A 25,760-nucleotide genomic window follows, 5' to 3' on the forward strand; every position below is an offset into this window, starting at 1 on the left:
ACTGTAGGATGAAGAGATTCTGCAGCTGTTGCGTGAGGAATGACGCTGATACCCAGCTGAGCTGTTATAGTGACGCGATGGATACTGCTATAGACATGTATGTCGATGTTACCTTGAGCAGGTGCTTTTGTTACAGCAACAAAACCACCATATTGGACGTGGCAGATTTGCTCCCGGAACGAATGCTTACCATTTTTATGCATGTGAACGATGCAATATAATGTCTCATCATGAGATCACCAAACATTATTTGCAGCCTTTAAACCTATGAATATCGACATCAGTGTCAATTAACATTTTGTTTCGATAATGAACTGCATGACATTCATCGTGGGGTGGCACGGCAGTTGTGTGGTTAGCGCCTCTGCGGCACAGTTCCGAGGTCATGGGATCAAACCTTCGTGTGTGGGGTTTGCATGTGCAGTTTTTGTAAGGGAATTTTTTTGCTGTCGTCAAACCAATCTCGTCTTGCCTTTTTCGATTCGAATCCGGATAGTCTCGGTCACTGGTATAAGATGACATATCATTGTCTCATCTCATCTTATTAGCCGTATCGCTTATCCTCATTAGGGTCGCGGGGGGGCTGGAGCCCATCCCAGCCATCTCCGGGCAGTGGGCAGGGGACACCCTGAACTGGTTGCCAGCCAATCGCAGGGCACACAGGGACAGACAACTCATTCGCCTATTCACACCTAGGGACAATTTGGACCGGCCAATTCACCTGAAATGCATGTTTTTGGAACGTGGGAGGAAACCAGAGTGCCCGGAGGAAACCCACGCAAGCACGGGGAGAACATACAAACTCCGCACAGGAAGTCTGGAGCTGGATTAGAACCCACGCAGGAGGTTCCCATGACATGAACTGTGCCGCACAAGCGCTAACCACTGCACTGCCGTGCTGATACATATCATTGTAAGTTGCTAATTTTGCCGCGGTACAATTGTAAAAGTTATCATCGATTAAGATTTATTTTATAAAAGAATGTATGCCCTTTATTGGCATGATACAAGTATAACAGAATTAAATGGTGACTGTTTTTGTCACAGAGTAAGATCAGATATAGTCACCAGATTCCTGCACTACTAAGTATACCACTAAACACTAATTTTACTTCAAATGGAAAAATATTTAATAAATATACTGTAATAATTGTTCATGTTGATTATTTTAGAAATAAGATAAACTTGTTTACACAAATTATATTTTCTCTTATTCTATGTAATCTCTTTTGCTGTGAGTAAATAGGTGTAGTGATGTGTGTGTAGAGTTTATTATCGCTTAAAGGGGATTGCAGTGATTAATAAGGGAAGTAATTGGCTGAAATTGACGGGTAGGACTGATGTTGCTCTTTGTGGTTCCAGGCAATGCTCACAGACATTTTGTGTATGCTATAAAAATATACAGATTGTTGATTACATTTCTCTGTCTCACGTGAGCTTTCAGTTTCGTTGGTTTAATAAAATTTTTTTTTTGTTGTTTTTCCACATCCAATATGGCGCTGATGTTGACGTGCTCGAATGTAATAGGCATAAACGAAGGGTACCAATTTCACGCGGATGCAGGCCACGCCCTTCACGGACTCTGCCGACAGGGGGCGTTGAAATAGCCGAGTACCTCCCTGCCCTTCCAACAGCATCGCTCACCTTCAACTGGCCTGAACGCGCCTAAAAAGAGAAAAAAGGGCAGCGACACGACATATAACATCTCTTCTGGAGAAGCGGAGGCCACATTTTAATATGTTCTTTTAATGACGTAAACCAGGCGTTTGTCGATGAATAATTAGCGTTGTACCCGCTCAATGCGACACGGAAACGGCGCCTAGCTTCTTTGCCATTTGACGCTTAAATAGCCTAAGACAAAACAACAACAGGCCAAGATTTTCTGCAACAGAACAAGAAAACACGAAGCAGTTGGCACTCCCTTCGTCCTTTCTTTCTTTTCCACGACGTTTTTGGTCAAGGCCGCTATCTGCATCTTCTCCAGCTTCCTCCTCATCCTCCTCATCCAATCTGCGCCATGGCCGACGTCCCAGCCGAATGCAACATAAAAGTGCTGTGTCGCTTTCGTCCCCTCAATCAGTCCGAAATTGTTCGAGGGGACCTCTTTTTACCCAAGTTCCAAGCAGATGACACCGTCGTCGTCGCGGTAAGCATATCAAATCAACGCATATAGCCAAAAGGGAGTCGCCTTTTCTGTGAGCGCAGGGCCCTTCATCAATTAATCATCACCATTGCATTAGACTTAGTAGTTTCGCATGTGTAGACGTGTGCTCTTGTTTTTCTATCTTTGAGCATTTTTTTTGGTATGTACTATGTGTGTGTGAATATTTTTGGGGGGCTACCAGATCAACATTGTTTTTAAGGGATGCCCTTTAAAAAGTTGAAAGGAAAATATGTTATCTATTAAGTTTGTGTTAACAATGCCCAACTGAGTTCAAAGAGCGCCTACTTCCACTGCGCCTATCTGCTTTTCTCTTACTTTTAGCAATGTCATGTTTCAAGTCAAGTCATCTTTACTTGTATAGCCCTTTATCACAAGAAGTCTCAGAGGGCTGCACAGACTATTGCATACTACAGACTGATATTACACCATCCCCTGATCTAAAACCTACACGAGGGCAAGGAAAAACTCAAAAACCTCAACATGAGGAAAATGAAGAAGAATTGAATTGCATTATTTTGACATTTTTGCTGTTTACTGAGAGTTCATTAATCAAGTCAAGTCAGTGCTGTTCGGTTAGGACATATTAGATAGGAGGAATGAGGGGTGGGGGAAGTGCTAGGGAATGACGTCATGCTCGTCCTTGCAGTTTTTTATTTTTCAAATTTCTAATCGTCAGTGGAGCATTAAAATGGTCATAGTAAGATAAGTAAGACCTGCTTCAATTGGAGTCCAAACGCCAACCTAAAACCCAACAAAGATGAAAAAGAAGAGTGTATACAAGCACGTCTAAAAAAGTTGCACGCACATAAAAAACGAGCTGACTGAGGCTGAAATGAGGACATAAACCAGGAAATGGCGGCCGAGAGTAAAACAATTCAAATTCTGTACAGATAATTTAAGGAAATCCACTTGACTTTGGTGCCTGGGTCCACTTTGAACTCAGTGTAAATGTGAAATGTGAATTACTTGTTTGCAACTCACACACAACAAATCCTGGGTGTAGTCTGTTTTTCATCCACTGTAATTAGGATCAAATTTCAGTGACACCAAACAGGAAATGCAGGGCACATTGTTATATTTCAATTGTAGTTTACAATATAATTTCTGACATAATTTATTCTTTGTCTTCTGTGTATTGTTTCGCTACTGAAGGGGTTCCAAATGGACTGTTTTTTTTAATTTCTGGAAACATTGAATTAAATGGTCTAATTCATTATTAAGTGAGGAAAAAATATGCTGGTTCGATCACTTCATTTTGAATTATTTGCTTGTTCACACACACGTACCCTTTAAGAACGCAGAAGGCTGTACTGTAGTAAGCAATAATAGAGTCTGAAAGTGACATCTCCATTTAGGATCAATAATTCTGTAGCCTGTACATTAGTGATTGACCTGGTTCTCCTCCTCAGTTGTGACTCCTCCCAAGTGTCTTAATTCCCAGCAGTATTTTCTATTTTTCATGCTGTTAAATCAATAGGCTTTGATCGCCTTTCCCCCCTTTAGCTGCATTGTGTACCTGCTACTTTTGGGGAATGATGTGATGAAGTTGCCCATTTTTGTGTGTGCTGAGTCACCAATCCCGACAAATGGTTTGTACGGGGTGGTATAATTATCGAATAGTATAGTAGTACTGAGCACGATTCAAACATCGGCACAGTGACTGGTTAGCACTTCTGCCTCATAGTTCAGCGGGCCTGGGTTTAATTCCAGCTTACTAGCCTCCATGTGTGGAGTTTTCACCCAGTGGATTTTCTCCGGTTTCCTCCCACATTTAAAAAAGTGCAAATCAGGTTGATTGGTGACTACAAATTGTCCCTAGGTATGGATGCATGTGTGCCTGGTTGTATGTCGTTGTGTGCCCGATGGTTGGCTGTCTACTGTCTAATGTCAGCTGGGATAGGTTCCAGCACCTCTGTTGACCCTAGTAAGGATAAACGGTTCAGAAAAGGAATGATTTAAACGATGTGAAGAAAAGTGCTTTATGTGACTGGATCCGTCTCACATTTCAGGAATTAAGTTTTCCGTCAACATTTTTAGTAAAATATGTGAAATAAGTCAAATCTGTTTTGCTCAACATTCACGATTTCAAAAATGCAACGCAGTGTTCATTTTACCTCTGAAAAGTGATGGGTCCCGGGGACTCGCATGCTCAAAAATCTATGGGTCCCAACCAATGTTCCCTTTAATTTTCCACGGGTCTGAGCGTTCACACAAAGTCGGTGAGCAACGCTTGAAACAACAGTGAGCAACCATAATCCCAAGTGTGGCAAGATAATTAATTATCAATGTCCAAAATTTGACATCAAGTTACATTTTGCTGAGTTTCCGGCAATGCAAAATTATTTTTCTCTTTTGAATGAATTGACTCATGTACTTTTGCAAAGGTTGTACGGCCTACAAACGTCGTTTGTTCTTACAATTCTTTCACAAGATATCCATTTCTTTTTTTTTTCTGATATATTTTGTCGCATAATATTAACATTTTTGGTGGCTTATTTAGTCGGTTGCAAGATACAGAACTGTACTCAATCACATTTTTAGTGGAAGTACAATGTTGGCAACAAGATTCACTTGATAAAATTGGAAATTATTTGAATGCAACACAAACTTTTTCTTCTTTTTCCGTGTTTTTTTTTCTACTTTTTTAAAAATTGCTTTTCAAAAAGTCTCATTGTGTTTATTTTTTCCGAGCTGTTACTTTTTTCTTTTTGTTCTGCATTTACCTTTTTTCCTACATTTCTTTCTTTTCTTTTTTTCTGGCTTTTTCTACATTTTTCCTTCTTTTTTTCTCTTCCTTTTGTTTTTTTCCCCAGCTTTTCACTACTTTTTCATTTTGGTATTTTTTTCTTTTTTGTTCTATTCCCCCCTTCTTTTAAGTCATTTTGTGAATAGTTTTACATAATATTTGTTCATGTTGGGATTAAAGAAGCAAAAACAACCTGAAGAGCCGTTTAGGACCCGAAAGAGCCGGTTCTCTTTAGTGAGCTGAGCCAAAGAAGCCAGTTCTCGACAAACTCTACTAACTTTACTTTTCAACTTTGTTCGACATTGACTTCAAAATACGGCATTTAGGACACAACGTCAGGGGAACCCGGGTATTTTTACCTTTATGCACTGTAACCCTGACTTAAGTCGCTTCTTAATTAGTAATTTTGAGCCCTCATTTTTGTGCGCTGGCTAGATTTTCTTGTGCGCTGAGAATGTGCGAGCAGTGTGCAATTGCGCACGCGCGCAGCTTAGAGGGAACACTGGTCCCAACAGAGCTCTATGGGTCCCCAAAATTTAGTGTTATCGAGGTTGAAATTGTAAATCGGCGACAAATATATAAATGAATATATAAATCTATATATTCATTCAGTTTTAATCATCACACTTAATTGGTAATACAAAACAGTTATCACTTCAGATTTTTCAGTTCACAAAAATATTGTACATTATACAAAATAATATTGCTGAAATATTACTCTATATATTCATGCAGTTTTAATCACTTCAGATTTTTCACTTCATATATTCTTCGTGGTTTGCTGTCCCGCCACAGTTGTAATGCCTTCTCAAGGTCCAATTGCAGCAACGGAATTTCCATAGCTAATTTGTGGTTTTCATCGTCATTGTGCCGATCCAATGTGCTTTTCTGAAAGTTCGTATTGCGAAATGATTTATCCAATTCAGTTTTTTTCTCACGCTGGGTGCACGCATCACAGAACATGTAACCTCCACTATCATCCTCCTCATAGCGTAACCAGGAATATAATTGAGTCCATTTTGGCAGAAAAGTCCTTTTCTTGCTAGGAGTATTCTTTTGTTTATCTTTCGTCGAATCGTTCGCTTCAAAACACGTGTTTTCGTTGCCTTCGCGGTCTTCTGAAAAATTTCTCCGCCGTTTTTTCGTGCCGGAATTATTGCCGTTGTTACCACTTTCTGTATTATGTTTCGACTTATTACTGACACTGAAGAAATTACCAATTTTTTGTTGATTTGCACCTAATACCAACTGTTTTTACGGAGGCATACTTCTCTTTTACTCGACAACCACCAAAACAATGACGTCATCTCGAAGCAACGAGATCTCGTTTGCCGAGATCGGCGCGAGACCAAAACAACAATGGCGGATCTGCCTGACGAAAAGTTTGGAGTGCGGTAAATCTTTGTTAAACAAAAAAGTGATCGGGTAATAATGACAATTTGGTGTCAAAAAAGTTGCGTCCCCAGCAAAAATTATGCATCTCGGACGCAGGGACGCGGGCAAACGAGAACACTGGCAACGTAAGGTAGAGGTGGGTAGAATCACGATATTGGATCGTGAAGGACTTTAATGAGATTGTTATCTACAAAAACTGAAATATTGTTTAGTAATACATGCGTTTGTCACGTTCTACGAATCAGTGTTTTGTTTATTCGTTTATATAATTATTATGATTTCTTTGCGCTTTTAGTGTTATTTATTTTGAAATTTAATAACCAAAGCTACTGTGGGCTAACGAGATCCTGAAGTCCATAGATAGGCATAGGTACGGATAGCTCCTTGTGTGTGATGACAGCCCATTTGTGTTTTTGTGTGTGTGCAACAATACCAAATAAGATACATATTGAGAACCATACATGAACCATTATTAACATGACTTCTGTGTTAAATGCATGCAAGAAATGCAGTTATAACTATGATGTATTATCATTATTATTATTATTATTATTCAGTGAGTAGAAGTAGCGTGTTTTAATTCAGTTTGGGGATTATTATTATTAACCTCCATGCACATTTGATACAATTTTGCATGTTTCCTGTCACGGTTGCCATGGCACCCAATTGGCCCCGCCCGTGTGTCACGGTTGCCATGACTCCTAACCAAATTGTCTGCATCTTATTTTACATTGAACGTTTTTTTGTTGAATTTCGGTACCTGAAATTTGCTTTATAAATTAATTTGGATTTGGCTCTAAAGTGGCCTGGCGCATCAAAATTCACTCTTATGGCGCTCTCCACCAGACAAAGTGGGTACTACAAGCATGTGCCTTTTTTTTTTTTTTTTTTTGCATTAAATTGATGGGCCGAGAGACTGATTCAACGATTATCTAAATCGTTGCCAACGCTTTTAATAGTCGGATTGAATCAATTTGATGAATATGTTTTACAAATTGCAGTAAAAAGACGTTTTCTAATGGACTCTGTTAACAAATCACTTCTGCATTTACGTGTAAGGATGCAAACTTCCGGTTGCCCTTAAAAGGATTACAATTCCATCAAAGTCTGGCTAAAAGTATGTCAAATAGTGTAAATTGGTTGCACTGTTTTGTTTATTAGCTCGTTATCTAAAAGTGTTCAAGCACTAATTTTGATTTGCTGTCATAACTTAAAAATAATTATTTTATAATGACATAGTATTATTTAGAATGATTATACGATTGAATATAAATACTTGTCCATTGAGTTGGAACGAGCAAAAATAAATTTTAAAGTTGAACCGAGCTTTCACTATACATCGCTGCACGCAGCAGTGTATTGGAGGCACAATGGCAAGGTTTTTCAAATACAAACAGTTACAATGCTGTTACAGTTTAGCCTAACATTGCAATTTGTTTTCTGTAATGCTATAGAATTGCAGTAAATTGCGTATTCTACATCACATAGTGCTAGGTTGACTCCAGTAGAAGACGTCCTGTCACATTGAAAAAAAAAAATTAAGCTAGAAGTTTACATCCAAGCAGAAATACATCGTGAGCTTCTCAGTGTATTTGTGTTGCACCAATTGATCTTCCGGCCACTTAAAAAGATAATAACCGCCAATCTCAACTTATTCCTCACCGGTCTGAAAAGGTCAACTTTGATCACTCTGTTCTTTTTCTGAGATGACAAAGGAGCTTTTCATTTTTATTTGAAATTACAATCTAAGGGGCCGGTCACACAGCCGTTTGCGGCTGAATCACGGCTAAAATTGTGCGGTTTTTTTTTGCCCGTGGTTGCCCGCGATAGAAAATGCGCAAAATTGGCCAACCCGCTGTTCATCGGTGGTATGCCCGCAAAACAGACGCCGGCGACTGTTCCGCTTCCTCATCGCGTCATTTCTGCGTCATTTTCTCGTGTGGACCACGGGTATAAAAGCTCCCGAGCCGGTGTTGTGCCCAAATCCGACTCCTACGCAACACCACCACCCCCCCACCCCCTCGCATGAAAGCGCATTCTGCTGCGATGGCTTTTGTTGGAAGCGTGCATTGACGTTGGTGACTTTTTCATCCGCGTTAACAAACGCATTTTGTAGAATACGATCGCACTTTATTGTTTAAATAAATGCGTTATATAGACTAGGATCTCCCAATTGTTATAATTAGCTCGCTTTATTGTTTTAATAAGCGTTTTATATAGAATACGATCGCTTTTGTTGGAAGCGCAGCAGAATGCGCGTTCACGCGAGGGGGGGAGGATTTACCGTTCGATTACATTCACAACAAAAACAAAGATGGAATGGTTTAAGTTGTATTACATTCCCAACAAATGCAAGACAAAGTGGTTTTGGTTATATGTTCGCCATTACCTTCCCTAAAAGTGAGATAAAACGAGGTAAAAGTGGTTGTAGTAGCGAGGGGATGCAAATCTCGGCAGGGATGCATTTCTCGGATAACACCACATCCGCACGTGTCTACGACACGTATTTGCTTCTTTGCAAGCTTTGGGAATGTTAAGGGGGTAATAAGTTTGACTGAACTATCTGACTGATTTGTCGACGTTCCCATTGTAGCGCCTTATAATCCGGTGCGTCTTATGTATGTCAAATATAGGAACAAAAACTATTTTTTTTCGGGGTGCGCCCTATAACCCGGTGCGCCTTATAGTGCGGAAAATACGGTAATTAAATTCAATATCTGTGAATTAGTGAACGAGCGATAACCAAAGCGGGAAAGTAGCGAGGGGTCTCTCCATCCCAAATCATATAATATATTGTATCATATACAATCTAAGTGTTAACACCTGAGAAAATACAAATCAATAGCCTCTTTGATATTGTGCATGTTTGATGTTCACAGGGCAAGTCGTATGCATTTGATCGCGTGTTTCCAACCAACACAACCCAGGAGCAAGTGTACAACACCTGTGCTAAGCAGATTGTCAAAGGTAGGCAGCAGATTGTGGAAGTATTTCAAATGAGTCAAATGCATCTGTACATCTCCCTGTCGTGTCATGCTTTTGTAGATGTGCTGGGTGGCTACAATGGCACAATATTTGCATATGGACAAACATCATCTGGCAAGACTCACACCATGGAGGTACGGTTGCTTCATTTTTATTGCTTCTGTGCTCGGCAGAAGTGTGATAGAATATGGTGGGAGTGGTTTCCGGCCGCTGCTTACTAATTATTTTCTGATATGACTTACTGTTCCAGGGTAAGCTGCATGACCCACACCAGATGGGCATCATCCCTCGCATTGCGGAGGACATCTTTAACCACATCTTTGCCATGGATGAAAATCTGGAATTCCACATCAAGGTTTAAATGTCTTTAATTGTCTGCTGAATTTATGTTTTCATTTTGTGCTGGCCCATACACACACACACACAAACACACACAAACACACACATATATATATATATATATATATATATATATATATATATATATATATATATATATATATATATATATATATATATATACAAATGGTATATATATATACAAATGGTATATATATATATATATATATATATATATATATATATATATATATATATATATATATATATATACATATATATGGTATGTATATATACATATATATGGTATATATATATATATATATATATATATATATATATATATATATATATATATATATATATATATATATATATATATATATATATATATAGGGGTGTCAAAAAGAAAGAGAGAGTCAGAAAGAGACAAAGAGAAAGGGAGAAACAGCAAATGAGAGTGAGAAAGAGAAACAGAGTGATAAAGAAAGACAGACAGAAAGAATGAGAGAGGGATAAAAATAGTGAGAGAGAGAGAGAGAGTGAGAGAAAGAGGGAGAAAATAAAGAGGAAAAAGAATGAGTAAGAGAAAGACAGACTGACACTGAAAGAGAGATGGAGTGTGAAAGAGAAAAATAAAGTGTAAAAAGTGAGAGAAAGAGATGAAAAGAAAGAGAGACAGAAATAAAGGTATAAAGAAAGACAAAGGAAAAAGGGAAAACGAAAAACAGAAAGATTTTGAAAGAGAGAGAAAAGAAGGAAAGAGAAAGAGACAGCAAGAAAGAGATAAAAAAGAAAACAGAGAGACAGCGAGAGAGTAATAAAAAAGAAGGAAAGAGAAAGACAGTGAAAGAGATATAAAAAAGAAGGAAAGAGAAAGAGAAAGCAAGAGAGAGATAAAAAAAAAGGAAAGACACCGGCAGTTTTTTTTCTGTTTTGGTGCCCGACTTTGGCAACGACCAGCAATCATATTTAAAACTCCATGTCATTGTTTGGCCCTTTTTTCCCCTTGTGCTTCTCTCAGCATTCTCATGGGCCGAATTCAATCTGTTGATGGGCCTGACCCGGCCCGCGGGCTCTATGTTTGACACCATTGCTAAACATGCATGATACACTGCTCATGAATTTCCCTTATTTTTCTCAAAGGTTTCATATTTCGAAATCTACATGGACAAGATCCGTGATTTGCTGGACGGTAAGTCCCTAGAACAAGAATTCAGTGAAAGGGGAAGTTTATTTGGTATTACATCTTTATTTGTATGTGTTCAATTCAGTGACAAAGACCAACTTGTCTGTTCACGAGGATAAGAACCGTGTGCCGTACGTCAAGGTGCGTACATGAGTGTCTGACTCATCTTGCCATCATCCATTAAATGTGAAACATATTCTCGAATTCTCAGGGCTGTACTGAGCGCTTCGTCTCCAGCCCCGATGAAGTGATGGATGTGATAGATGAGGGCAAATCTAATCGCCATGTTGCTGTTACCAGTAAGTGTCTTGTTTGGTCCTACAGAGAGAGTACGAGATGCCTTACTGCATCCATGTGGAAGATGAATCACTTATTAACCTGGACACCAAAGCTTACACGCCCCAAAACATAGACACATTATCTAAATATTCTTGGTAATAAGTTGTAGTAATAAGTATGAGGGGTTAGCGCATGTGCGGCACAGTTCATGTCTTGGGAACCTCCTGAGTAGGTTCAAATCCAGCTCCAGACTTCCTGTGCGGAGTTTGTATGTTCTCCCCGTGCTTGCGTGGGTTTCCTCCGGGCACTCTGGTTTCCTCCCACATTCCAAAAACATGCATTTCAGGTGAATTGGCCGGTCCAAATTGTCCCTAGGTGTAAATGAGCGGGTGCGTTGTCTGTCCCCGTGTGCCCTGCGATTGGCTGGCAACCAGTTCAGGGTGTCCCCTGCCCACTGCCCGATGATTGCTGGGATGGGCTCCAGCACCCCCGCGACCCTACTGAGGATAAGCGGTGCAGCTAATGAGATGAGATGAGAATACGTATGAGTAATAAGAAGTAAATAAATCTGAGTATTTTTCTTCAAAGTTCCAGGTTTAAATGAAAAGGGACTTTTTAAAATTTACTGCTGTTGGTCTCAAATCAGGGTATTAGTTCCCTTGGGTGTACTCGTAGAGACTTTAAGAGGTACTTGAGATTTGAAAATAATGTATATGATAAAACAAATCATAGGTCCAAAACGTGTTTCCCATCAAACTATGCAACAAACAAGAAAGAACAGAAACTATTGTACAATTGGTAGAACATTACTTATTTCACTCATTTACGTTGTCTCTTTTCAAACACAATGTCACGGTTGGCCATTGTCCTCACTTGGCCCCATCCGCTCGTTGCCTGATTGGGTTTCCTCTTATTTAAACTCAATGCACTCCTTGTCAGTCCGTCAACGAACCTCTGCACTTGCAAGACTTGTGTTTTGACTCTGTCCGGTATCTTGCTCCTGTCTCTAGTATCCGGTATCGATCCTGTCTGTCTAATCCTGTCTGGTATCTTGCTCCAGTCTCCAGTATCCGATTTTGATCTCTTTTGTCTCCTCCTACCCGGTATCTTGCTCCAGTCTCCAGTTTCCGATATCGATCCCACCTGTCTCGTACTGTCCCGTATCTTGCACCAGTCTCCAGTATCCGGTATCAAACCTGTCTGTCTCATTCTGTCCGGTATCTTGCTCCAGTATCTGGTATCGACGCCGTCTGTCTCCTCCTGTCCGGTATCTTGCTCCAGTCTTAGGTATCCGGTATCGATATCGTTTGTCCCATCCTGTAGAGTATCTTTCCCCAGTATCCAGTTTCGGTCCTGCCCTGTATCTACCCGTGTGTCCCGTATCGATCCCATCTGTTCTATCCGGCCTCGATCTCGTCTGCCTCTGACTTCTCTGTCTCACTCCTTCCACCCAGCGATCGCCGCATCCCTGGCATTTGTGTTCACGCGCATGACTGCCCCAATCCCGTAAAATAAAGCTTGTGTGAAAATGTTACGCGTCTGGGTCCTCCGTCTGTGTGGGTTCTGACACACAACTTTTAATAAAAGAAAATAATCACATATTTTTTCTTTTTATGAAGATTATTTTTCTTTATTTTACAAATCTTTTTTAGATAAAATTTTAAAAAGGTGTATCTTTGTTTAACTAAAACCTAAAAGAGAAAATCAGAAAATGGGCAAATTTACCTGCTATTTGCAATATCAAATTGTTTTCTTTGATTTTTACTATGGTAACAAATGAAATATATAGGAGGGCTCGGGGAAACAGGATAAAATACAAGAAAAAAAAGATATTTCTGATCTTTCATCTCATTTTTAATGTGACACACATTTGACCAAATATCCTATATTTATTTAACTATTGATTTACATTTTATAGCATTGAATTTGAAAAGCACTAGTCAAGGGGTATTTAAGGGGTATTTAACTAACAGAATCTTTGCCCTGGGCTAAATTTCTGCAAACCACACCATGTAGATATAAAAAAGCTAAACAATGACTCGAATTATTGTAACTCTGAAATGAAGGGTTTGTGTGTGTGTGTGTGTGTACTATATGGATTACATTGTATTTTTGTGTTAGAATGCTTAGACCAGGGGTGGCGAACATGTTTGACACAAAGAGCCGAAATTTTTAACTGTGAGAGTCAAAGAGCCACACCACGCACTGACCTGCCATGACAGACAGACACACACACAATTAAAAACATATTATTTCCCATAACACACAGTATTGTTCTTGTGTTTTCAAGGAAAGTGTCCACCCTCAATACACACAAAAAAACTAAACATGAAACAAGGCAAAGAGCCGCAGTATATAGAAAATATGATGAGGCAAAGAGCCCCATTCTTATTGGCCAAGAGCCGCATGCGGCTCTAGAGCCACGTGTTCGCCACCCCTGGCTTAGACGGTTGATTGGATGAGGAAAACATGTTGCCATGGTAATGTAATCCTTTCATTACATCGCAGACACATTGTTATGTAATTATAATTTGTTTGAGTGTAGCAAGCTAAGACATTTGGATCAATGATCCCTTTATTGCGGTTATCTCATGCTGACTCACTGCACTGCAATGACAGCAATCTGAAACCTGAACGTTGTTTTGGGGAATAGGTGTTGCCGTAACACTGCATAATGAGGTCACCTTGCTGCATTTATGGCTCACTGGCTTTCAGGAAGGGTTTATTTTTTTCACTCCATTCATGATATTATATTACTTTTTTATTTTACGGATATTTTTCTTTTACTAAAATAAAAAGAGATATATATCTTTTTTTTATATACAGGATTCTGGTCACCGTACGTTATGAAACACGCTATGATATAATATATAATTGACCGATTGGCGACTCAAGCCAAGAGGTTAACACTAATTTGCATCACTAATCTTTCTGTCTGACCAAGTAGGGCTCAGTTTATCAAAAAATCTGAACCTTGCTGACTTTGAACAGAAGAGCAGGATGAAGACAATGTTTAAATTAGGCATGCTTTTTGGTCCCTGCTTAAGACTGATCATCTCTCTCACAGGGTTATGAGATAATTATGTATAAAAATAAAGTGTATTTTCTTTTCTTTTGAAGACTTGAGGTAATATAAGAAGATTGATGGCAAACTTGAGCCTGAATGTGTTAGGATCTTATGTTGAATAGTATTTATAAACATACTGTTGAGTGGTATTAGTGTTTTAAATTAACTTCAATGGGATTAGGATTATTCACAACCTTTAATTTTTTAACATTATTATCATGCACATTTTCTCAATACATTTGAGATAATGTCCATATCAAGAAAAGAGCTGCGCAGTAGTGTTCTTTTTAAGGAAATAAGGAGTTTGATGTGATGCCCAGGAGCATTATGACAGTGATCAAAAACTAACCGGCTTTTCTCCAATAACCAATATCAAATTCAATAATGTTCCATCTGCACTGACGATCAAACTGCCAACAACAATTATGCTAATAAAAAGTCTTCATTACAAACACTTGCCTAGCAGTTTCTGCATGAGCACTTTTCCTTAATGCAATGGGACTTGTATTGTTTGATATAAAATATATTTATACATGGACCATTAAATATATGCATTATCAAAAGATACAAAAAAATCAACAAAATTAGTGCCGAGTATTATTGTATTAAATCTCTCAATGTTGAGTCTTTTTCACTTGGTGGGAGTATGGACCAGAGATTGAGAGTCAGATCATGGGTGTCAACATATTTTATTTCTGTATTTTCGTAGACATGAATGAGCACAGCTCTCGCAGCCACAGCATCTTCCTGATCAACATCAAGCAAGAGCATGTGGAAACTGAGCAGAAGCTCTGTGGCAAACTTTACCTGGTGGACCTGGCGGGAAGTGAGAAGGTGAGCAAAGAATCCACAAGAAAACAGGATAATAGTAGATACTTTACCCTTAGCTCAGTACTGCATGTGACATTAGGAAGGAGAAGCCTATACTATGCTGTACCTTCTCGTCTCGGTTATATTCTCAGTAACACAACTAAGCCATTATACTAAGTAACTTAATAAACCTTGTCCTTAAAAAATATTTAAATCGATTTAACCTGTAAGTTCTCGGTGTTGTATTTGATGAGATGATACACTGCGTTAACCAGGTCAGCAAGACGGGGGCTGCAGGAGCTGTACTAGATGAGGCCAAAAACATCAACAAGTCTCTGTCAGCCCTGGGAAATGTTATCTCGGCATTGGCTGAGGGCACTGTGAGTTTTCACCCAAACAACAAGTTATTGTATACCTCCTTTCTTGCTTCAGCCCCATATGAAATGTTTTTTGCTCCTTTCCTTTCCCCACAGAAAAGCCATGTACCCTACCGTGACAGCAAAATGACCCGCATCCTGCAGGACTCTCTTGGCGGAAATTGTCGCACCACCATGTTCATTTGCTGCTCACCCTCCAGCTACAATGATGCAGAGACTAAGTCCACACTGATGTTTGGACAACGGTACTGTATGGACCCCTGTGAAATAATTCCTCAAATGTTTCACTTAATCCATTTTCACATGTTAAAGTGTAATCCTGTTGCTGTGTGACATATGATGCAAAACAGTGCTAAGACTATTCGAAACACGGCCTCCATCAATTTGGAACTAACAGCTGAGCAATGGAAGAGGAAGTTTGAGAAGGAGAAGGAAAAGAACAAGACTTTGAAGGACAGCATCCAAAAGTTGGAGGCTGAGCTGAACCGCTGGAGGAATGGTGAGGACATTTTTTTGACAAATCAATTGAATATTCTTAGTGGAAGAAAAACACTATTGGTTCAGTGCCATCATCACTTCTTCCAGGAGAGGAAGTACCAGAGACAGAGAGGACCCAACCGGAAATTGTTAACCGTTTCGAGTCAGTGGAAGAACGTCCAGTCCTGGATAATGACACATCTTCCATTGTGGTGCGCATTTCTGAGGAGGAGCGCCAAAAATATGAAGAAGAGATCCGCAAACTGTACAAGCAGCTGGATGATAAAGTAGGCTTCAAAATTGTTTACACAGTTTTCCAGAGAACATTCACTCTGAGGAGGAGAAATCTTATCACCAGGTGTGATGTGTCTTACAGGATGACGAGATCAACCTGCAATGCCAACTGGTAGAGAAACTGAAGCACCAAATGCTGGACCAGGATGAGGTAAACACAAACTAAAAAACATGCAGAATCAAACACAAACTTTCACAAAGTCTTCATTCCCATGTGTATTGTTGTTACGGCAGCTTTTGGCATCGTCGCGCGGGGACGGTGACAAGGTGCAGGCAGAGCTCGGCAGGCTGCAAGTGGAAAGCGACTGTGCAAAGGCGGAGGTGAAGGAGGTGCTGCAGGCTCTGGAGGAGCTGGCCATCAACTATGACCAAAAGAGCCTGGAGGTGGAGGAGAAGGGTCTGCAAAACCAGCTGCTGGCTGACCAGCTGGCCCAGAAAATGGTACATTTTCAAAGAGCAGTATGATAAGGTGGTTGTGAAGTTGTACATGTCGCTGCCTTTCGGTTCTGTTGCAATACTCAGCCACTCCTTGCCCAGTCCCCTTGGGTTTGTTGTATCAGACAACTTTTACATACCGGTAGTGTAAAAATGTAAAATAAATATAGCCCTTTTTTGTCTAATTATTTATAGGTATATATTTGTCATGATTTGTCATAATAAACACATGCAATTACTGTCTGTCTGAACCAGGCAAGTCTGATGGAACTGGAGGCCGAGTTATCGCGCATGCAGGAAGTGAGCGGTCAGCAGAGGAAACGTATCGCTGATGTCCTCAATGGTTTGATGAGGGACCTGAGCGAGTTCAGTTCCATTGTTGGTAATGGCGAAATTAAACTGGTGAGTTGTGTGGATGAGAGGATGAATGGTAAAATATTTTGGAAGAAGAAATTGTGTGACCTGTACGCAACTACAATAATTGAATTTAAAAATGATTAATACATTTGATATGGACAACTTCAGTAATATGTATGGCCTCGGTGTTAAAGATGTATTACACGAAACGCATAACTATATAAAGTATAACATTTTGACAATGGTCATATTTTTTCTTTAAAACGCTAATGCATGAGATTGAACACTTACTTTTCACATTTGTCCTTAAGAGGAGTGATTCCGACATTTTGTGTACCATGGACTGGTTAAAGGTCTGATGAACGTTAACGGCCTGGTCCAAGGGCGGCCTTAAACATGTTCGTGGTTCCCTTAACCACTAGGGTGGTAGGGGCACCATTTTCTGTGGTGTGTCTTGGGCAAGTACAGCCTGTGGGGGCCTATCCTTCCTGGGGCCAAAAAATGTTTCCGCCAGGTCTGGAACCGGAGACCTTTTGCATGTTAGTACTTAATCAAAAATCACAATAACAATAACAATACTGTAATAATTAATGCTAACCTTAGAAATAATAATAACATTATTAATACCAATATTACTAATATTAATGAGAATAAATCCACTGTGTGTCCTCATAGAATAGCACCATAATCCCATAACATGAGTAATTCTGTGCCAAGTCACTGCAACACACTCTGGTGGCCACCGAAATGGGTAATGCAAAATGCCACATGGATTCTTGTGCCAACTAATGACAAAAACAAACTCACCAAATTATCCAACCACGATGTGTTAGTGTTAATTGGTCCATTATGTGTTATGTGCTTGACGTCGGGATTCATGCATCTTTGAACTGCGCTGCCATAGTTTTCCCATGGCAACTACGGCTGTACGATTTAAGAAGACAACCTAAATGGCAATTTCGATGTGTTTTTTTTTCCCTGGGAAAACATAAAAATAGTGACATGCAGACATAACTTGAGATGAAGTTCTTAGAAACTGAGAGTATACGACTGTAACAAAATATCAACTGTAGATGTACAAATAAAAACAGAAGTGCAGTTGAATACATGGACTTTATTGTCATTTGACAAAAGGACTACGAAATTGGAGGGCTATTCCTTTCAGTCTAAGAAAGCTATAGAGAAAGCAGCTGGCTAGCAACATGCTAGAGTCGGGTCCTCGCAACTTGTGCAAGGTCTTTGTGATGATTAAAATACAAGAGTCACAAATGTAGCGGTTTTCCACGAGTAGTAGCTCCAAGTCGTCCGTCTCATAGGTAATGGATCTGGCAACGGTGACTAGCCATGCATTGGTGGCTTAAGAGTTATTAGTCAAGCTGTTAGCTTTCACTTTCAACGCCGCATCAGTCAATACCCGGACATGATGAATATCCAGGCAGCACCCGCTGGTGATCAGCTTTTCTTTGCGCTCTTCTGACTTCCCTCAAAGTCCATTAATTGATGAATTCATTTTCAATGTAACAACCCGGTAAAGCTACGGGCTGTCGCGTTTGTTCTGATGGCCAGTTGTGCGCACAGCTTCTTGACTGAGCGCTTACACAAGCCTATCAAAGTCGTGCACACACGTCTTGGAAACTTTGCCTTGCCTTTATTTGCTGGTGCCATTAAAAACTGCTTCTGGTTGGCCGGCGCTGTTAAACCATGAAACGTGACAATTCTTGTTGGCCAAACACTCCATCACTCGAATAACAAACTGGAACTACGAATCCTTGAAAAAAAACACAGTGTTTTGCGGTTACACTATCTGACTGCGTTTCATCGCGATATCAATTCGATTAATCGTGCAGCCTTAGCAAATAGTATGTTTACTCTTTTTGTGACATGACGTAGCGGGCTGCAGTTGATCATTCTTCTTCCTGATTAGCTATAGCGGACACTAAAGCTTTGTCTTCTGTAGGCGAGGATCCTTTCCCCCAACCTCAACATTAAACTACGCCTGCCCGAGCGAGTTACTCTGACTTTAGTTCAACACCCAGTTCACGTTTGAATCGACTGTAGCAATGTCAATAAAACAATGAACAAAATAATGGAAATGTGCTAGCCTTGGTACTGATCCGTGGCCTGGTGGTTGGGGAGAGGATTTATCTATTTAATGACTTTTCCTAAGAACTTGCAAGGAAATATTAGCACTAGTAGCAAAGGAGAGATGTATGATTATTATATTTTTATTGGTTATAGGAAATGTTGATTCTTATATTTGGAAACAATATTATTGTGACACATCAGTCAACTTTTTCTGGGATTTTGTTTGAATATACTAATATATAACAATGTGACTGGATTTATTAAAAAAACACACAAATCAAAAGTATTAAATGAAATTTGTTTAGAAAATAATTTGAATTGTTAAAAGAGAAACATAAATTCACTGTTTTTCTGTCTATTTAATGGTTCAGGCCCTATAGAGCTCAAACTGTGTTTCTTCCCATGATCAGCCGGTGGAGATTAGTGGCGCCATCGAGGAGGAGTTCACAGTGGCTCGCCTCTATATCAGCAAGATCAAGTCAGAGGTTAAGAGCATGGTGAAGCGTTGCCGGCAACTAGAAAATATGCAGTTGGAGTGTCACCGCAAGATGGAGGAGACTGGGAGGGAGCTCTCCTCTTGCCAGCTTCTCATCTCTCAGGTGAACTCTACAAGAGAAAATTGTTATGTGACTGCTGCCTGTTTATAATGCAAACATTGCATTGCAGCATGAAGCTAAGATCCGCTCCCTGACTGAGTACATGCAGAGCGTGGAGCACAAGAAGCGGCTCCTGGAGGAAAGTCACGACTCTCTCAGCGAAGAGTTGGCCAAACTGCAAGACCAAGGTAATAATCTTAAACAGTCAATGCAATATTACCCTGTTTTGTTTTGCTTTAAGCAAATCTTTCTGGCTGACTTTAGACCAATATTATTTCTAAATTATAATAATTGATTCAAAATCTGGTTCACAAAGTTTTTTAGATGCAATATTTGGAACCATCCCACACAGAAATACTTAAGAGATCCGTTTTAGTTATAAATATTTGTTCTTATTCCCCCCTACAACAATGATTTTTGTGTCTCCAAATTCTTTATTTCGCCCATCTTCTACAAGATAATTCTCTTCTGGAGGAGAAAGATGGAGAGAAGGGTGAGACAGAAGATGGAAACGTCAAGGTAAAAAATATTTAGTTTTCACACCTAATTGTAAAGAGGAAATACAGATGTTTTATTTTATTTTATTTCCTGTACAGTGTTTTAAAACATTTTCTCAGCATTTAAGGAAATGGCCTCTAATATTACTTCTTAACACTCTGTGTGAACTTACTTTTTGGAGGGGTTGGGTTTATTTGTCTCAAGAAAAAACAGTGTATCATATGACTAACTGCAGGGATTTTCAACCACTGTGCCGCGACACACTAGTGTTCCGTGAGAGATCGTCAGGTGTGCCGTGAGAAATTATCCAATGTCACTTTTTAAAATTTAAAATTTTATAAAACATTTATGAATCCTTTTCTGCAAATATTAAGTCATTGTCAAGTGTCTGTGCTGTAAAAACTGGGGGTATGAGAAATTATATTGTAATTAAACACACTGTTCAGTGTCATTTTATAAATATTTTGGTTAGTGGTGTACCGCAAATTTTTTCCAATGTAAAAACATGCCCTGCCTCAAAAAAGGTTGAAAACCACTGACGTACTGTATGTTGCCTTTAAAATAGTAAAAGCTTTTTTTTATTGCGCCAATATTTCTTAAAGAGCAGGTGTTCACTCCTCTATATTCGGATTGCAAAGAAATTGTATAAGCACACAATCACCATTGGGTAACTCAACTATACCTCTGTGCATTGTGACATCCAAAGAGTGACATCCTTATTTGGTATTTGGTGAAATTCAGCACAGCTTTTTCACTGAGACATGTTCAAAAATAAGCTTTGGTCGGTTTAACTCTTGATGCACAGCCATGAGAGAAGGGCAACTACTGTATATAATTTAAAAGTCAGGCATGACTGTATATCACTTTTGGATGATTTGAGGATGTCTAGATGATGTGTATTTGTATAGCTAGTTCTGCAGATTTTTTGGTACATCACAAAAGAATAACCCTGTATACACGCAAGAAAAGCGATTGGAGGGGGGCAAGCATGAGCAACTCAATAGACAATGTTCCCACATTTAACTTTTGACATTAGATAAAGGATGATTGAATTAATCTTACTCACCAAGATTAAACCACTTGTTCGCTCTTACTCCAAAATTCACAGTCAAAGACTTAGCATCCGTAAACGATAATACTATACTCGTGTCAAGATTCATTTGTTTCAATTTTAAGAAACATTTGGTATATAATTGCTTTGTTTTGTTTTTTAATATAAATTCTGCGTTTCATAAACTTCACTTAAATCTGACATATTATTTACTCTTACTTTGAGCAAACATAGAACAAAAAATTACATAGTATAGCAGTGACCCAAAATGTTGAAAGAGCCATATTGGGCCCTCAAAAAACACACATGTTAGGAGCCGTAAAAAAGCATCATTTAAGCCTAAGGTAACACGTACTATATATTAGGGCTGAACGATTAACCGAAATCTAACCTTGCAATTTGACTTGTGCGATTGTTTAATCGTATAACACTGCGTTTTTTTTTTTCAAGGAGCTACAGACAGCAAACCTAATTTTCCATTATCGAAAATTTTTGCAAAACAGCCAGGGAACCACTAAGAGCCAAATGCGTCTCCAGAGCCACTTGTTACTGACCTCAGTATATCCTATTTCTTTCTAATTTTTAACCTAAATCTCCGCAGAAGATAAACCGCCAGCAGGGCGAGTCTCACCGTGGCCTTCATCACAAGCAGCTGGCACGCCTTAGAGACGAGATCAATGAAAAGCAAAGGCTCATCGATGAACTCACAGAGTCTGTGATATTTGACCTTTAAAATATTGTTTTATATCTCAATAAACTAAGATACCATTTATATTTATAATGCATCACACAATATTAATAGAATATATCCTGTGCAGTCGCAATTCCAAGATGGAGCTGGAGCTGGCTCAGGTTCGCTCTGACTTTGAACGCCTGAAGACTCAGGACAGCTCCAAGAGCGAGCGGCTGGAGGAGCTCTCGTAAGTCAACTTCCAAACAGACTCCGCTGAACAAATGTGTGTGAGAAAATAATATGAACAAAGTGAAACCTTTTGAGATTTGGTTTCCTCACACGGACAGATTCCTGCACGAGCGTCACGAGCAGACTAAACAAGACCTGAAGGGTCTGGAGGAGACTGTCGTGAGTATTACCTCAAACCAACACAGTTTCATCACCGGAAAAACACATACATTTTCCAAGATTATTCAATTTTTATATTTATTTTTATCTCCTTTGCCTTAGGCCCGCGAACTCCAGACCCTTCACAACCTTCGCAAGCTGTTTGTACAGGACCTCACGTCGCGGGTTAAAAAAGTAAATTCGCAGTTTTGACTCTGAATTATTCAGAAGATACAGTTTGAAATAACAGCACAACTTTATGTGATTTAATATTTCTGCATTTCTAAAAATTATAATTGACACAATTTCACAGTTCCAGTTGTTACTCAGTAATAAAATGAAATGTATATAATCGGAGAATACAAAGATTAAATATACAGTTCTGAAATTATATTCTTAATATATTTTCTCATATATTGGGGCAACAAGATCAAGGGCGATGTCATGAAAGGACTAAAAACAAGAATACATTTGTTTATGCAACACAAAATATAAAAAATACCCAAATTGATTAAAAGATAACCCAAACTATAGTATGTTGAAAAGGAACTGATTTATTACTGATATTAATTTCATGAAACCTCTTTCTGTTTGTTCTTAAACACAATGGTTTGTTTTGTAGCAGAATACAATTCACACATTTTTGGGGGGAACCACCCAAAACAAGTTCCTTGTTCCTTGATACATTTTTGAAGGGTTTTTCAAAATTATTACCTATTTTCTCTACTTTTTAAGTAAAATAATGCATATCTGGGGGTGGTTTTGTACCTTTTACCTTATTGTTTGGGTGGTGTTTGACAAATAGACACAATTTTGGAAAAATGTTAAAAACACGCTTACCTAAAGGAATTTTAAACAAATAAATCAATGCTTTTGAGTTTTTTTCAACATATACAACACATTTTGTTTTGTTTTTGTTCTGAACAGTTAACAAATTGAACAATTTTGAACGTTATCTCTGCAAAATTTTGATCAAAATAGCCAAAGTGGAGTGGTACCTCTACTTAAGAATTTAGTTTGTTTCTGGAAGTAGCTTTGTAACCTGAAAACGTTGTAAGTAGAGATGCATTTTGAATGTAAATGCGCTAATCCATTCTTAGCCTGCCAAAAGTGCAGTATGATATATTTTTTTAAATAAATCATAAGAGCATCACAACACGAAACAAATACATGTGTAAAATTAGAATACCATACAACAACAAAAAGGGAATAAAGGAAAATATTTAAATATTAATTTACCTTTTTGTATCCCATTTCTTGAAAAACAGATCCAATAAAGTCTGATTTTGCCGGCTTTTGACAATCCGTAGCGATAGCATGACTTGTCAACACTTTTTTGGGTTATTCCTTTTTACAAATTCTGAGACCTCATGGAAAAATGTCATTCATTTAATCATGACCGTGTCCTCTTTCCCGATATCTTGCCGGAAATCCTCCTCGTTTCTGAACCCTGAACTGGGACGGTGACACAAAGAGCATGCTGGGAGTATGCAACCGCACAAGTTTGCCGGACAGATTTTCACCAATATCCAGTTTGTTTACGTTCGGGAAACTAGGAGCGTCTAATTGCAGCGCGTACTGTACTGTATTTTTGACTTTGTTTCCTAAAATGCCTTTATAATTAGAGGCAATGTGTTTCTGTTCAGGTACTCCATGACCTGAAACTTTTGTACATATAGACATTTGTAAGTAGAGGTACCACTATTGTAAATTTTCCCTCTCAATCTTATTTGTTTATTTTATACCCAAATATTTATTGTTGTTGGATAGGATTTACATGTAATTTCCATTTAAATTGTCGCAAAAAGTCAGAGGCTGTGCTTTTTAGTTCATACATCTTAAACACTTAATCTCTGTTATGTTTTCTAATGTGTTCTTATGAGACCATTTTTGCTCTCTCCCATAAACCTCCCTATCGCTAGAGTTCCGAAATGGAACCGGATGATAGCGGGGGGTCTTGCACCCAGAAGCAGAAGATTTCCTTTCTTGAGAATAACCTGGACCAACTTACAAAGGTTCACAAACAGGTGAGAAGCACCCGTGGCCCAGCCTTTCGCTATTGACCTCAACTGAGTGACATTGGCAGTGCTGACGTTTTTCCTTCTCCCTCTCACATCCATTCAGCTGGTTCGTGACAATGCAGATCTGCGTTGTGAGCTTCCAAAGCTGGAGAAACGTCTTCGGTCTACTGCTGAGAGAGTTAAGGCCCTGGAGACTGCATTGAGGGATGCCAAGGAAGGCGCCATGATGGACCGTCGACGCTACCAGCAGGAAGTCGACCGCATAAAGGACGCCATGAGGGCGAAAAACGCCATGCGCCGCCCTCATGCTGCGCAGATTGGTACTGCTTATGCTTGTGAAACGCATTCAAGATAAGAATAAAAATAATAGGGCTGTGTAGAAAATTAAATTATACCTTCAATGACATTTGTACTTATTTCATTGCCAGCCAAGCCAGTGAGGCCAAAGCAAATGCCCGTCTGCTCCCCCAGCAACCCTTTCTACTCGTACATCCGGGCCACTGAGCACGCTAACACCTACAGCAACGCCGTTTTTCAGAGCAGCATGACACCAAACAACTCCGCAAGCATCACTTGCAACCCAAACTCTGTTCAGACCAACACGTGCGTTTTAAATATTTTGTCTTTGTTTTTTTTTGTTTTGTTTTTTTCCTCAATGAAATCCTTTTCACTAATTGGTCATTGTGAGGTTGACTTCAGTATGGTTTCAAATGGCTTAATGCTTATGCCTTCTATGTTGAATTCCAGAGTTTCCACAGCACTGGGCTACAGAGCAGGTAGATACAATGGAGACATACTAGAATCCTTCCCACTTAACATTGACAATGGTGAGCATGCCACTGCAGTTAAGTTTAATGCTAAGTTCAAGAGTATTTATTGTGTATGTTCTGTCTCACCTCTGATTAGACTACAAAATGATTACAAAGTAGGGATTGTTTTTAAATGTATACTCTGTTGCCAACAGGAAACAGCATCAGTGACACAAGAGACATCAATGACAACAGGTGAGGATACTGACGTTTTAATTTGGTATATTTCACTTTAGTTATTTGTTCAGTTGCACGATCTACCATTATGAGAGCTGTATCACATATTCCACTATTAAAAGAAGTAGTTCACTTTTGATTGACACGATAGTTTTTGTGATTTTAAAGGTGCATTGTAGTGGTTGCACTTTTTAGTTGGGAGACTCTTATAGTTTAACTGCAGACTGTGTCGAGACATGAACCGAAGGTTTTAAAACGGGAGGGAAGATACAAATGGTTGTCCAAGTAGCACTTTATAAGAGTTTTCACAATCATGGTGTCAACAAGTAGATTGTGCTGCCAGTAATAATAGAAGGTTTTTTGATATAATTGCCCAAACAGATCATTTTTTGTGCTTATAAACAGGAGTGATGTGCATTGCGGAAGTGAGCTGGACGATTCAAATAGACACTTCGTTGCTCAACAAGAGACCGCAGCAAGTTAATACCAAGGTAATGAGTTAAAAAATGGGGCGCTTTTGACATTGTTAATTAGAGTTGCATTAAATAC

The 25,760-nt window shown here is 39.1% G+C and overlaps 1 protein-coding gene across 2 annotated transcripts in view; it reads left to right on the plus strand.

Annotated features, from left to right (window-relative positions):
• Window positions 1-1,596: 1,596 nt before the first annotated feature.
• Window positions 1,597-25,760, plus strand: part of kif5aa (kinesin family member 5A, a) — a 26,244-nt gene continuing 2,080 nt past the window's right edge. Inside the window, exons 1-28 of one of the 2 annotated variants that reach the window (XM_088331509.1) lie at window positions 1,597-2,146; window positions 9,185-9,272; window positions 9,351-9,424; window positions 9,541-9,645; window positions 10,776-10,824; window positions 10,904-10,959; window positions 11,030-11,117; window positions 14,874-14,998; window positions 15,250-15,354; window positions 15,448-15,596; window positions 15,702-15,850; window positions 15,937-16,115; window positions 16,205-16,273; window positions 16,357-16,563; window positions 16,813-16,959; window positions 19,410-19,598; window positions 19,666-19,783; window positions 20,053-20,114; window positions 21,746-21,855; window positions 21,963-22,064; window positions 22,165-22,225; window positions 22,328-22,399; window positions 24,127-24,231; window positions 24,329-24,545; window positions 24,654-24,828; window positions 24,973-25,052; window positions 25,190-25,229; window positions 25,617-25,702. In XM_088331509.1, coding sequence (XP_088187635.1) covers window positions 2,018-2,146; window positions 9,185-9,272; window positions 9,351-9,424; window positions 9,541-9,645; window positions 10,776-10,824; window positions 10,904-10,959; window positions 11,030-11,117; window positions 14,874-14,998; window positions 15,250-15,354; window positions 15,448-15,596; window positions 15,702-15,850; window positions 15,937-16,115; window positions 16,205-16,273; window positions 16,357-16,563; window positions 16,813-16,959; window positions 19,410-19,598; window positions 19,666-19,783; window positions 20,053-20,114; window positions 21,746-21,855; window positions 21,963-22,064; window positions 22,165-22,225; window positions 22,328-22,399; window positions 24,127-24,231; window positions 24,329-24,545; window positions 24,654-24,828; window positions 24,973-25,052; window positions 25,190-25,229; window positions 25,617-25,695 — 3,129 coding nt within the window. In that variant the 5' untranslated portion in view covers window positions 1,597-2,017 and the 3' untranslated portion in view covers window positions 25,696-25,702. The remainder of the gene's footprint in view (window positions 2,147-9,184; window positions 9,273-9,350; window positions 9,425-9,540; window positions 9,646-10,775; window positions 10,825-10,903; window positions 10,960-11,029; window positions 11,118-14,873; window positions 14,999-15,249; window positions 15,355-15,447; window positions 15,597-15,701; window positions 15,851-15,936; window positions 16,116-16,204; window positions 16,274-16,356; window positions 16,564-16,812; window positions 16,960-19,409; window positions 19,599-19,665; window positions 19,784-20,052; window positions 20,115-21,745; window positions 21,856-21,962; window positions 22,065-22,164; window positions 22,226-22,327; window positions 22,400-24,126; window positions 24,232-24,328; window positions 24,546-24,653; window positions 24,829-24,972; window positions 25,053-25,189; window positions 25,230-25,616; window positions 25,703-25,760) is intronic. The other variant, XM_088331510.1, reaches the window with a different exon arrangement.

Source organism: Urocampus carinirostris, chromosome 3 (genome assembly GCF_059441175.1).
Source record: "Urocampus carinirostris isolate Australia breed hairy pipefish chromosome 3, RoL_Ucar_1.0, whole genome shotgun sequence".
Taxonomy (NCBI): Eukaryota; Metazoa; Chordata; class Actinopteri; order Syngnathiformes; family Syngnathidae; genus Urocampus; species Urocampus carinirostris.